The 15,351-nt window shown below is 36.6% G+C and overlaps 1 protein-coding gene across 1 annotated transcript in view; it reads left to right on the top strand.

Moving 5' to 3' along the window:
* Nucleotides 1-15,351, top strand: part of LOC150084655 (legumain-like) — a 145,289-nt gene that overhangs the window by 3,963 nt on the left and 125,975 nt on the right. The window contains exon 3 of the mRNA XM_090376533.1: nucleotides 13,433-13,514. Coding sequence (XP_090232659.1) covers nucleotides 13,433-13,514 — 82 coding nt within the window. The remainder of the gene's footprint in view (nucleotides 1-13,432; nucleotides 13,515-15,351) is intronic.

The raw sequence follows: 15,351 nt of genomic DNA on the forward strand, positions 1-15,351 counted from the left end.
TAACTAGAGCCCAAGCCATCCAGGCCCAACCATAGCCTAAGGCCTTTGGTTCATGGGAAAACAACTATTTCCAATAATCATTTCAATAATAAACAAATAAAAACACAAAATAATTTTCAACCTTGAAATTTAACCATAGACGGAACTGTGCACTAGACAGTTCCACATTTTGCTCCTGGTGGTTGAGTCAATGCCTGGTTGGTGGGTTGCCAATATGTACTTTTTTAGAGGTGGCAAAACAACAGTGCACCAAACTTGAATGAGCAAAATAAGAATGCTCAAATCAAATCACGTCGCAGGTGCCTAGCCAGATTTTCAGAACTGGAGCCTTTCTTGGTAAGACCACCCTTTCTTCCCCTCACCTATCTCATTGCCCTTCTCCACACCCGTTCCAGCTGACCTACAGCCTTTTTAAAATGTGGCTTTGAGACCTGTATGCAGTACTCAAGATGTGACCTAACCTTTGCCTTGTATGGTGGGATAGCAAAATTCCTGTATATCATTGACAAAACCACATGAGTTTCCCTGGTAGCCTGTTTGAAACTTCATATCTGACTGCACAGTTTCCTCCAGATCTTTTTCATTTTCCAGTACCCTGAGTGTAGTATCAGGCAGTATATTAAACTGGGATTTCTGCTCCCCTTATGCAGTACCTTTCATTTGTCAATGTTAAACTTCAACTGCCATTTCTCAGCTCCTCTGCCTAATTTTTCTAGATCTTATTGCAGTAGCTTACCTTGACTACTATCATTAATCATTCTGTCAACCTTTGTATTATCTGCAATTTGAGACATTAATCCTGATATACCTTTATCAATATCATTACTAAATACAGTAAACAACAATATGCTTAGCAGTGAACCTTGGGGTACTAATAAACATTGTCTTTTTCCACTCAACTATCCCTTTGACTGTAGCAGTAAGTTGCCTTTAATGCCACACTGCTCCAATTTGTACAGCAGTCTTTTATATGCACCTTTACGTAAGGAGGCGAATTATCCATTTGTATGAGGCTGCATCTTGAGAACTTCATACAGAACTGGAGGTTTCATTTTAAGAATTTGCATTACAAGAATGCAAAATGGTTTGACTTTCATGATTTTTGTTTTTCATTTCCTTCGGATAGACTACTTAAATCTTCTGATCTAATGTGTTTTTATGTCATAATAGTGAAACTATTTTTAATTGGTGAACACATCAATTCAGTGCAAGACAATTTGTTGTGTGGACAGTTCATTGTATGAGACAGTTTTTTGCATCACATTCTGCTGCATGTCACAATTTGGTGAAAGACAATTTGTGGCTACAACAATTTGGTGAGTGTAATGATTTGGTAAATTCTGTTGAGATTTTAGCATATGAGAAAACAAGACTGAAAAGCAAACTTTAAACATGTCTGCTCTAAATGATTAATTTAGTGATCACGGTATTTATATTTTTGATTTTGATAGTATAAACCAGAGCTTTGCTTGATGTTCAGTGCTTTCTGTGTTGATTTCAATATTTGTAGAAGAATAAGAGAAATTTACCTCAATATGATACGTAGACCATATTATCATAGTTTTGATAGAGCACTCTAGCCACCTTCGTCATCATGTGCCCAGACACGATAGGAGGGAGTATATGATGAGAGCCTTGTCGATCAATTCGGCCCTGGAAAGATTGTGCAAGGCTCAAGGGGTAGAATTTTTTTCAGCTTGGCCTGTACTTGTTAACAGGAGAGATTGCTTCTACAGGGATAAGATACACTTAAATAGAAAGGGTGCAAGAATATTTACTGATGCTATCGAGGCAGTGTTAGGTGGGTCGGAAAACTGCTACCTTGGGGGGAGACAAAGACGAATAGATTAACAATAGCCACTGGCAGAGGTGAAAGAGATTCTTGCACTGCTTCTACTGGAATGAGCAGAAGCCTGAAAAACAAGATGCAGGATATTTCAGAGACTGCTGGGACATTGCGGTACAAGTAAACACATGGGTTGTGTTAGGGTAGCTAAGAATAGAAATAGGTGCATGTATACTTGCGTGTACACCAATGCTAGGAGTTTAGTAAATAAATTTGATGAATTTGAGGTATTGCTCAAAACATCAAAGGCAGATATTGTTGGGATATCAGAGACGTGGTGTCACACAGATATAAGGAATGCAGAACTGGAATTTGGGGAGTACAACGTCTACAGAAAGGATAGACTGGATAGGAAGGGAGGTGGGGTTATGCTATTAGTTAAGAAATACATAAAATCCAAGGAAGTGAAGCCAGTGGACATCACTGGACAGTGCAATGTCGAGTCAGTTTGGTGTGACATAAGCATTGGAAGATCAAAATTGAGAGTAGGAGTGTGCTATAGGCCTAATGACTCTGATGAGTATAATAAGAAACTGTACAGGGAAATAGTGGGCCAGTAAATCAGAGAGTCTTATAATGGGGGATTTTAATTTCCCAGATATTGACTGGAATTTGGGGGCTGGTCACTCACACAGTAGCAAGGCTTTTGTGGATTTATTGGATGATTGTTTTCTACATCAGCATGTTCGGGAGGCAACTAGAGAGAGGAATACTCTTGATTTGATTATCAGTAGTGATTCTTCATGCATTAAGAATCTGCAGATAAATGAACCACTAGGTGGCAGTGATCACAGTGTGCTGAAGTGGGATTTACTCAAAGAGGTAACTACCATTAGGGGTAAAGGGAAGGGTTATTGCTTTCGTAAAGGCAACTACGATGGACTGGAACAGTATTTAAATTCTATACAGTGGGACCAACTGATGATGTTACCAACAGCAAATGCAAAATGGGAAGCATTCAAAGAACTTATCTTGGTAGCTACTAGGCTTTACATACCAACTAAGAAATATTGTTCAAGGTTTAGGCCTAAATGGATGTCAGATGAACAGATGAGGCATATGGCAGAGAAGAAACATGTATGGGATACATACAAATTAACACATGACACAGAAGCCTATGATAGATACAAGTTGATCTGTAACCAAGTTACAAAGGAGGTTAGGCAGGTGAAGGCAGATTACGAGAAATCTTTGGCAAGGGATGCAAAGGAAAACAGCAAGGAGTTCTTTACTTATGTAAACTCTAGAAGGAAGGGGATGAATCAGATTAGTCCATTTGATATCGATGGGTCAACTGTTGATGATCCTGCTCAGGTAGCTAACAAACTAAATGAATATTTTGCTTCGACATTCACACACATGAGGAGTTATTCAGCGAGGGGAATGCCAGAGGTGTATTCAACTCTAGCAGTAAGCTACAGAATCTTGTAATAACTGAGAGTAAAGTGGAGGAGAAATTGTTGAAGATAAACACAAGAAAGGCACCCGGGATGGATGGGATCTATCCAGTTATATTAAAGGAGGCAGCAGAGGAAGTAAGCAAACCCTTAGCCATAATTATGAGAGCTTCCTTGGACTCAGGGGAGGTACCCACAGACTGGAGATGTGCAAATGTGACCCCAATTCACAAAGGAGGATCAAAGGCTGACACAAATAATTATAGACCTGTGAGTTTAACTTCTGTTCCAGGAAAATTAATGGAGGCACTAGTTAAAGAAGCACTGTAGGATCATTTAGACAAGATTTCAGTTATAGCTCGGACACAGCATGGTTTTGTTAAGGGGAAGTCTTGCTTGACCAATTTGATTGGATACTATGATGCAGTCACAAAGGAACTGGATGCAGGGAATAACTTTGATATTATATACTTGGATCTTAGAAAGGCTTTTGATACTGTTGCACATGGAAGACTGCTGCACAAATTGGAGCAGTGTGACATTGGAGGCAAATTGCTGCTGTGGATAAAGGGGGTGGCTGAGCGGGAGAAGACAGAGTGGTAATCAATGGACACTGCTCGTCGTGGACTAATGTTATTTGTGGAGTCCCTCAGGGCTCAGTGTTGGGTCCATTATTGTTTTCTGTATTCATAAATGATATTGATGATGGTATATCAAGCTTAATGTCGAAGTTTGCAGATGATACAAAGGTAGGCAGGGTTGTCAAGGACACTACTGACACTATGCTGCTGCAACAGGATCTGGAAAGGTTGAGCAGATGGGCTGAGAGGTGGCAAATGAAGTTTAACATTTGACAAATGTAAAATACTACGCATGGGAAACAGCAACCCCAGAGCAACGTATCAACTCTGTGGTACTACACTGACAGTGGTAGAGAATGAAAGGGACCTGGGGGTCGTTGTGCAGGCAGATATGAAGTTCTCTGAGCAGTGCAGATGGGCTGCAAGGGTAGCTCATGGTGTATTGTCAATGATATATAGGAATTTTTCTAGCAGGGATAAGGAGATGATTATTCCCTTGTATAAGGCAATGGTCAGGCCACACCTAGAGTACTGTATACAGGTCTGGAGGCCTCATTTCAAGAAGGATGTAGAGCTGCTGGAACGAGTACAGAGAAGGGCAACAAGATTAGTGAATGGAACCAAGGGATGCTCTTACGACGAAAGGCTTAAGTTTTGCAAATTACAGTGTCTGGAGACTAGGCACCAGCGAGGTGATCTGATAGAGGTGTATAAAGCCTTGAATGGTTTGAGCATGCCCAATGCTGATGGGATTCTTCCTCTCGCTCAGAATAATCACCTGAGAGGGCATAAATTCAAATTGAGGAAAGACAGATGTAGGATAGACATGCGGAAATTTGCCTTTAGCCAGCGGGTGGTTGGTTGGTGGAACAGACTTCCAACCCTTGTCGTGGAAGTTGATAGCCCAAATAAGTTTAAGGCTCAGCTGGACAGGTATTTCGAACGAACAGAGGGGTGAAGTGGAAGTGGTTATTTTATTTTTTTTTTTTTGGCTGATGCTGCATAAGCTTGCTTTCTTGCATCAAATACCTCTACTAATGCTAATGTGCATTAGCATATATATGTAAAGTGCCTATTGGCTCACAGTATCTGTCTGTCTGTTCATCCACCCGCATGTAATAATACAACTCCTAGTGGATGGATTTTCATAAAATTTTATATATGGCTGTTTCAGAAAGATTTCTCGGGTCCTCTTAAAAATCAAATAAATAGAAATCCAGCAGTTGTAATTTTTTTTTGTTCATCTGTCTGCATATAATCATGTGACTTTCGATGGATGGATTTTAAAATTTTTTATATTACTCTTTTTAGAAAGATTTGTTGAGCCCTCCAAAAGTTCATTAAAATTAGACAAGTATAAATCTGTAGCCCGAAAGAGAGGGGGCCCAAAACAAACCATGTCTCCCCCGATACCATGCAATAATATCTGGGTGGGTGCATATACCTAAAGATGGATTGGCTGAGTATACGCCCTCTTATCTTCAGCATGACCCTTCATTTTGTCCATATTTTAAAGTCATTACAATATGGATGGGCAGCCATGCTGAAGATAATTGTCACATACGCACTTTACAACCTGCCCATGAGTTGGATGAGGTAGAATATCTTTTCACAAAATAAATTGATTAAAAAAAGTATCCTTTTCTTTTATTTTCAAAATTTCTTCGTTCCTCCTATGTGAGGGACCAGAATTTCTCTTCTTTTCAACAAATCTTTTACTTCATTGATTTTTTTTTTTTTTTTTTTTTTTTTTAAATTTCTGGCTTGTATGTGACACTTTGAACTGTCATATACTGAAATGTCTCGTGTACACCGAAATGCACACTGAACTATTGTACAACAAATTGTCTTATACTTACAGCTTCATTTGCTGCCTACACTAAAGTTTAAAATAGTTGCTAAAAAAAAAAAAAAAAAAAAAAAGTTAAGCAATCCAAACTACAATTTTGAACAGGTTGAGAGTTGGAAACTAGCTTTTTTGTATAAATAACAGTCAAGCTTTCTGGCCAAAGCTGTTGGTTTGACCTTCTGTCCATCCATACTTTCACCTTATATTCATCTTGTAGTTCTGTTGCATTCTCATCCTAAGGTAAAATCCCACTTTTCCTCTAACCCTTGAATCGATGATCATGGTAAATCACCTCCTGCTACACCAAATACATTGCATTGTGCCTCCATGGTCTTCTGACAGAAGTATAATATAAGAACACTGAACAATCTTGATGCCAAGAAGTCTCCTGGCCTGATGGCATTTCACTAGTTAATTTGAAACCCTAGGCTCCAGAGCTTTTTGTGTCATATTTAAAAAGATGGCATAAAGCAGGATAACAGTTGACACAAAACAAGAGTAACAGATACACATAAGACCACTGTAGTTTTGTGTCATCTTTAAAATGATGACACAAAAACAACAATGGAATGATAGTATAAATGCTCTTTTATTCCACTGTTGTTTTTCTTTCTGCATCCAAATTCCTTAAAAGGGTGACAGATCTTTGCTTTCCAGTTATTGTTTTGTTGCAACTCTTTCCTCAACTTTTTTCCAGAGTAAGAGAGAAATCTGTCAACTCCTGTGCTACCTCAGCACCTTCCATCTGATCAGTAATTACCAGTATGGATTCTGTTTAGATATCTTTGTTATTGTTGCCCATCTTTGGACAAATTTATTGTAAAAGTTTGGTGAAACTCAGGCAGCTGTTCTTGATGGTTCCAAGGATTTTGATTGTGTTTAGCATGACAATTTAGATAAGCTTCCATATTGTGATTTGCAAGGCAAATCATATAATTTTTTTATATTTTTTTTTATTTTTGCAACTGGGTAACCAGCTTTTTCTCTGACCATTCATTGAAGATAATGGTAGATATCTTTCTGTCTTATAACTGCCCAACTAATTATGATGTTCCCAATGTTCTGTTCTTTCCCCCACTCTTTTTTTCTTTTGTATATCAATGACCTTCTTCTTCTTCCACTGACTAGAAATAGATAATTTTGGTGATGATAGCACACTACATTCCACCTACTAGTTGAGAAAAACCATGTTCTCCACATCTTTGACTTCTTAAATATCCACCAATTCCTTAAATGGTGATCTCCATGTAATCCTCCAATGGGGCAAAGAAAATTTAGTTAATTTCAATCCTTCCAAAACTCAGGCGTGTATTATTTCTTGCAAAAAAATTGTTGCTTCCATACCCATCTTCAGTAACATTGATTCCTAGATAAGATCAGATATCTTTATTGTGGATAATCCTTAATTGTAATCTTTCTTGTCCGAATTGTATCACAAATATTGCTTTCTCTTCATCAGAAAAACTTGGTTTTCTTTTTTTCTCTCAGCTTTAATTTTTTTTTCTGAACAGCTGCTGACTGTTCAAATCTTAAATCTGCTCTGCCATGGACTATTATTCTCACATTTTGGTGGTACCACCAAATTTTTTTTATGCTCTTGAGACTCAATTCAGAAGAGTGCAGCCAGGTTAATTAACAGTCCATCTCTTACAAATTCTCCACCTTCCCATCATACAGATGTTCACTTTCTTCTACTTGCCCTTTTTATAGATATATCCATATTAGGCATCTGTAATTCAACCCATCTCTTCCAAAGTCATCCAAACGTGTCTCAACATCCATTTACTGTTCAACTCCATTCTCCAGGATTAACTTTCCCTCCTCCTTAATTTCTTTCTGTTTCTGTTCCATAGAACAGAAACAGAAGAAAGAAGAGATAGAAGAGATTTCAGAATAAGAAGAGAGCATTTCCCCTTGCATGTATTTCCCAAAAATTACTATATATATATAAATTCAAATTTGGTATCAATAAATATCTTCTGTCTCAGGACTGAAGAACTGTAGCTTCTTAAACCTCATGTTTGGGATTACCATTAAAAAAAATTGTCATCTGAAATTCTGGTCCCTTGATCCTTACTTTGGCCTCTTTTTTTCCTCCCGATGGTTTTGTTGTATTTTCACATAAAGATAGTGCCGACCTAACATCTTACTGTACTTCTAACTCCCTCATTATTAATTTCCAAGTCAGTGCTTTTCTTGATTTTAGGATAGATTGAGATTAGGACTGAATAATCTTTATACCAGCAAGTGTGTAGGTTCTGATGTTATATCTCCATTTGTTCTTAAAATATGTCACTGAATTAACTTCTGGTCGTCTCATCTTTTTACATTCTCTTATTTTGTTGATGTTAAGAGAAAAGTGAGCAGTGCACTGTGTTTAGTAATGGTTACAACTAACTGCTTGAGAAAGGTTACAGTTTTAAATGACAATAAAGGCAAGAATTTTAGAATACATAATACAAACAAATAATAATTGGAAGTAAATTTTGAGTATGACCTTACATTTAGAGCTGTTTTTCTAACCCTTCTAGGCAAATTTAAAAAAAAAATTAGAGGAGAAATGAAACCACCTGCATGTACACTTTGCTTCCTTGCTGTTGCCACTACATGCTACCTGAATCCTTTGTTCCTAGGGAAGAGAGTGGCCTATGTGGTAGCTGTGCTCTGATTGCTATGTGTACTGTGGCCAGAAGATGGGATTTGATTGTTTGAGCTAACCAATGTTGGCTCTGAACTGCAAAGTTCTGTCAGATGGGTCTGTCTATCAGACTGTGTATTGGCAGCAGACATAAGAGCCTGAGATGAGCCATTGCTCTTTTTTTTTTTTTTTTTTTTTTTTTTGACAATAAAGAACTTCATTACAGGGGAGGAGAAGTGAATGGTGAGTCATGTTTCCTATTTCTGTTGATGTTGGACCTTTGATTATGTTGAATAGAAGCATTATCCCTGAATTTTCTCATCCAGTTGTTAGGAACTGAGCTGTTTTAAATTGAAGAGATGGCCTACATTGATGCTATGGAAAGCCAACCACTCTCCCCTTCCCTAGTTTGGTATCACTGGCATGATTGCCTGTTCACTAGTCTCTGGCCCATTTCCTCATTTGCTACCCTGGCATTTTACCTAGTACATTGTTTTGTGAATATATTTGGAACACTTACCATAGCTCTCAAAACTTGCTTTAGTTTTTGACTGCCCACAAGGATGACCTGTGCATTGTATGCCATCAGGCAATCGTTTCATCTGCTTCCGAATGGTAGGATGGTTTTTTGAGCTCTTCATTTTGTTTCGGTGAGTTAAGTAACTTACTTCTGGTGTTTGTAAAGATTCTGGTGATAAAATGGGTTGGATATTCTTTCATTTGTTGGCCATATGTGATCATACACTGGTTTAGTTTTGTGTCTGGTTCTCTGGAGGAGGCTACAGCTCTCCCCCTTGACATGTTTGGGGGGCTGTAGTTTTACAGTCCTCTTCAGTAGCCTTTCTCATCCTCTATACATGGTGAGGGGCCCCTCTAGAGACATTGCTAGACTTGCAGATTAGCATCCCTGGGATTCTACACTCACAGCCAATGTTCCAGGCTACTACCATTAGGAATCTGGCACGTTTGCTGTGCGCCATGACCTGTGGAAACTCAGACAGAGGGATCCTGATAGTTAGGTGGCCCAATTTCAATATGCTACTTTGGCCTTTGCTTTGACAAGATAGTTTGATCCTGGACTAGCCATCCCAGGACTATCAGCCAGTGCAGGACTACCCACCTTGTCAAAGCAAGGGCCAAAGTAGAATGTTGAAGCTGGGCCCCCCTCATTCACCAGAATTTTCCCCTTCCCATCTGAGTTTCCACTGGTCTGCTGTGTCGATACCATGCCCCTACCCATAGTTCAAGGGACAGGATTCAGGCTGGTTGCGGTACAGTATGGTGTATGGGTAGCTGTAGCATCCCACTCCTGAGTGCATTTATTGCTTGCCAGGTAGTGGGCATCCCATTTGGATGTCCCATGGTAGGTGGAGAGCCCAGTACTGAACCAAAATAAAAATAACTATGAATCCTGATAATGTAAATTCTACTCCCAACACAGTCTTATCAGAAAAGATGATCTTGAGTCAGACCTTACCACTGCAAAGAGATCCAGAACAGAAGCAGTATCAGGACCTTTTTGTATAAAAAATGGGGAAAGATATATCCCTTTTTTATACAAAAAACATCTAGAGCAACAGTTCCCAACCTTCTTTAACACCCGAACCCCTTTCAATGTAATATTTTTATCTCAAACCCCTTTCAACGTAATTTTTTTAATCACGAACTCCTTTCAACACAATATTTTTAATGCGAAACATTAAGCCTATATTCTCTGAAATCATATAACTTTCCTGAATTTTTTTATAAAATATTTCCAGTACTATGTTTTTATAAGCAACATTGCATAATAATAAAAATTATTATTAAGTATTATTTATACTCTGTAAAGCAGTTATTATTCAGTCCAGACTAGATTTCCAACAGGCTAAGAGTAGAAAACTTGCTTCTTGTCCAAATGGTAGCTGAGCATTCTTGTCTCTTGCGAAAGCTATTGGCCGTAATTTTTGCCCATCTATGTTCTCACCTCTGTCAAAACCAGATGGTTCTTTTACCACATCAGCCAAAGATAAAGCTGACATGCTAGCATCCTATTTTTCTTCCAACTCATGTATTGGTGATCTTGGTGAATCGCCTCAAACCATTCTGAGTACGCTGCATTCAGTGCCTTCTGTAGTCTTCCGTCAAAAGGATGTCAGAAAGATTTTGATGAGTCTGATGCTAAGAAAGCTCCAGGTCCTGATGGTATTGCTCCACTTGTTCCCAAAACCTGTGCCTCTGAACTTACTCCTGTTTTGTGTCGTCTTTTTTCACTTTCTTATTCCAAAGGGGTTTTTCCTTCATGGAAATTTGCTCGTATCCAGTCAGTTCCTAAAAATAGTGACAAATCCCTTCCATCCAATTATTGTCCCATTGCGATTACTTCTACTCTTTCCAAAGTACTGGAGAAATCAATTAACCGCCAACTCTTAAACTATCTGGAAATCGTTCATCTGATTGACGATCGTCAGTATGGATTCCGTCAGTTTCGTTGCACTGGTGATATTCTGGCTTATGTTAATCATCTGTGGACAAATTCTATGAAAAAGTTTGAAACTCAAGCCATTGCTCTTGACTTTTCAAAGGCTTTTGATTGTATTTGGCATAAAGGTCTTCTAAATAAGCTTCCATGCTGTGGTTTGCCACTGTTCTTTGTAATTGGGTATTCAGTTTTCTCTCTGACTGCTCACTGTGGGTGATGGCAGACAGCTCTCTGTCTTCTGACTTCTCTACTAATGCTGGTGTTCCCCAACGTTCAATCCTCTCTCCCACTCTTTTCCTCTTGTATATTAATGACCTTCTTCCATTGACCAGACATCCTATCCATAGTTTTGTTGACGATAGGACATTGCATTCCACCTTCCAGTTTGAGAAACCTTGCCCTGCTCAAATAGCTCAGATAGCTCCGTGAAAATGCGCTAATTGCTTCAAAAATTTTCTCTGTAGCTCATGATGTTAAATTAGAAAAAATGGAAAAAGCTTTAAATGTGTGGATAGAAGATTGAACTCAAAATAAAATTCCATTAAGTTCACTCATCATTCGTGAAAAGGCAAAACACTTATCAACACTTTAGCGAAATTGTTGATAGCACTGGCGGGATAAGTTTTGGTAAAGATACAGAAATGGGTACCCCTTTCAAAATGGTGGCAAGGAGAGGAGGGGGAAAGCAGTGATTATGACTCTGCTCACTGCATATCCCCTCCTCCTTTTTTTTTTTTTTTTTTTTTTTCTGGGAGCCATTGCCTCCACACCTCCGGTATTACTCAGCCTTTTCCAAAACCAAACAATTTTTTTTTTTTGTTTTTAATTACACCAAAAAATTAAATAATTGGCTAATCAAATGTTAACAGCATGTGACATTTCGAACAACGAAGTTCATAACCCACCACGTGGTTCTGGCTTGGCCTGGAGATTACCGTGCCGTGAGCTTCCAGTGCCAGGAGGAACATGGCATGGGTGACATGCACCCTGTGGTACCCATGCCAGATGTTTCTGTATGTTCAGGAGATCATGTGACACTGGGCGGAGTCAGCACCCGTCAATCACGGCCTTATTGCTAGCAGTCTGGAAGGGTTACTCTATTTTTTTTTTTTCCTGGGAGCCGCTGCCTCCACACCTCTGGTATTACTCAGCCTTTTCCAAAACCAAACAACTTTTCTGTTTTTTTTTGTTTTTAATTACACATCCAAAAAATTAAATAATCAGCTAATCAAATCAACATTTGATTAGCAGATTATTTAATTTTTAAATCTCGAGCAAAGTTTTTTACCTAGCAAAGGCTAGTTTGAAAGATTTGTGATTTGGCCACCTCATCACCCAATGGTGAGGTGGCCAAATCACATGGGTGATGAGGTGGCCAAATCACCAAAGCCCCTGAATGAAGAACAAAGTATTTTAAACCTATATGCTGACTATTCCAATCATACATTACTGTTGTCATGCACAATGGCAGACATTCTGGTATACACAAGAAAGAAATAAACTATATGAAATTAAACACAAAATCATGGCGTGGTTCTCAATGCGAGGTACATAAAGAAGAGGTTCATTAGCCCAACTTCATATTGAGCATAGTCACTTCACACACATTCATTTTTTGCTATGGGCTATCGATCTCATTTCATATGAGTATTGTGGAACCCTTTTAACTATTCAGCATTTACTTATTGTCTGCATTTTATCAGACTACCATGCATCTTTTACTGCTTTTAAACATCTGAGCCATATATACACTCAGGCAGATTTTATATGATAATGTCTCATGTTTTTAATTTTTTAAAAAGGACAAATTTGTATTATTCTACTTACTTAGCTCATTTTTATACGTATTCTACTTTATTATATGGTTATTTACTTATTTTACTTGTTATATTTAACATAACCTTTTGTTCAATATTTCAAGTTAAGGGAGTTAAAAAAAAAAAAAAAAGTTTGCTGCATTATAGCATTGATGCTGCTGCTGCCCCACTAGATTCCAAACAGAGCAAACCAAACTTTTCTCGGTCACAATTTTTAAAGTTTTACTAGTTTTTATTTATCATTCTTAATGGGTTTATCATATATTTTATTTCATTTTATGTCTTATATTTAATAATTAAAAATAATACAATAAAATTTATACCTCAAAGAGAGAGAAAGAACTTTTATGAACTCAGATTGAACTTCATATAGTCTGTATGATTTGTATGTAATTATTCATTTATCTATTGACTAAGGAATTACATGAGTCGTAGTTATTGTAATTTTTTTTTTTGATGTTACATAATTTCTTTAATTTGATATTACATGATTTCTGCTCATTATGTATTATTTTATTAGTTTGCAGGTATTAATATTGATTTCTTATATTCTAGATAACAAGATGAGCCTTGAACTTATAATATTAGATTTAAATGCTAGGATTATTGGGAGTGTTTAATGCTGTTAAATTTGTCAATGGATGTTCTGTGGTACTTAGCTGTAAATTACAAACCTTTGATCATTCCCGTATGTTTGAAATAATTAAGTTATCAGATTTTGATTAAAATATAAATCAAGGGAATAAGTTGACATGTATGCTTTCCACCATAATCTTATTTATGCAAAGCATCTAGATGAGGCATTGATTTTTATAATATAGTCAAATAATTTTTTATTTGTAGAAATCCCACACCAGGTATCGTCATTAATCATCCAAATGGAAGTGATGTCTACAAAGGTGTTCCACATGATTATACAGGAAAGGTAATTAAGTTCTATCCTTGATGATCAGTAGTGTTTAGTGTGGGGGCTATTCAAAAGCAGCTAATAATGAGTTTATTTTTAATGGGAGAACTATTACATTTGAAATGTCTTTCAATTGTGTTTATGTTAGGGATGTGGAATCCATGGTCTTTTGTCACATGCTGCCCACAGTTTACACTAATTTTTAAAAATAATAAATGTTAATCATTCATGTGTTGAGTATCACTGCAGCTACACATATTTCACAACCACTTTTCACATAAGATAATGGTTTTAGTATCTCTGTTGTGGTTGCTTTTATTTTATTATTATTTTTTTGTAACAATAGTCTTTTTCCTGCTATAGCAGTAGAGAAAAAACAAAATGCCACTTTTTTTTTTTTAATGCCTAATTCTTTCCACAATGCCATTATTCATAATTCTCCTAGTTAATATATAAGCACCGATAAAAGAAAATCAAGAAACCAAGTGCCAAAAAGCAGTTCCATTGTTTGGCTGAGATCAGTTCATGGACATTAGATTTCAGTACCTTTTTTGGTTTAATTTTGTTCTGAGATTTACAGTTGGTTCAGAGCTTGGTGACCAATGTATATGAAAACTTGAATCTTATACTCTCAGCTTCCCATATAGACAATAGCATGTAATGAAAGAAAGCACAGTGAACTATTTTTGTTTGTTTGTTTGTTTACACTGATAGATTAGCCTTAATAAGGAATTCCATGAGTATGTAACAAAAGATTTTTCAAAAAAAACAAAAAACTAGATGATTTTATAATAATAATAAAAAAAAAAAAACTGTTGGTGCTATGAATGTGAATATTTTATATGTGCAATGTTAAAAATATGGGAATTTTTCTTAAAACAAACAAAAATATTAACACTTTTTATAAAACATGACCATTTTTAAAAATTCATAAAAAATACTATATTTATAAATATAATATTTAATTTCTATTAAGTTTGTAATAATTGCTAATTGGTATAAAAAATGGTTTATAGTGTTTAATGGAAGAATGAAATGAGCACTGGGATAAATACATTGAATTCAGGGGAAGCACTTTGAAAATGGATTATATCAACACTGACCTTGAATAAGTTTGCTTTTGCAAAAATCATTATCTTTGTTGAACAGCCCTTATATATTAAAAAATATGTTAAAAGTTTTGAGAAGTATGCTTTTAGAAATTTTTATAAACTTTTATACTATTGAAACTTTTTAAAAATAAATTTAAATTGTTTTGATAATCAGTTAAAGTAATATCTATGGCTAATTTTAAATGGATCTTTGTGGTTTGTAGGTTATTTTATTTTTTATTAAACAACCTAGATTACAGATGGAATGCAATTAAAATAAGACAATAGAGAATAGCTTCTATAGTGTAATAGTATGTTTTCAAAGTTAAATTTTAAAAAATAAATTTCAGCATGCCTCCCCCCCCACCATTGGGTGCCTCATATTCTCAAAAATCAGTTTACATCAGACCACATTTTGATAATTATACCTTTGAAAAAATTTCATAAGAATTAGCACAGGGAACAAGCACCATCATCAAAATTTTGATTTCAAAAATGTTTGAACTGCTATGTGCAATTAAATATTTATCATGCTATTCAAATGAATGCTAAAAATTGGCTCTTGGCTTAAATGACAGATTTCCTAGCTGGAATTCATAGCTTGCCAGTTGATGACTTTGTCAACAGCAACATAAATTTCTGGAGTAACAAGCAAGAAGCATGGTACATTTTTGAATCGGCAAAACTTCCATGGTTTTTGAAGTCGCTGCTCTTGTAGTAGTAGTAGTGACATGTGATGCAAGAAAGCAAGTGTTATGAGCTTA

The sequence above is a fragment of the Mastigoproctus giganteus genome, chromosome 6 (genome assembly GCF_048544385.1).
Source record: "Mastigoproctus giganteus isolate SK-2022 chromosome 6, ASM4854438v1, whole genome shotgun sequence".
In the NCBI taxonomy this organism is placed as follows: Eukaryota; Metazoa; Arthropoda; class Arachnida; order Uropygi; family Thelyphonidae; genus Mastigoproctus; species Mastigoproctus giganteus.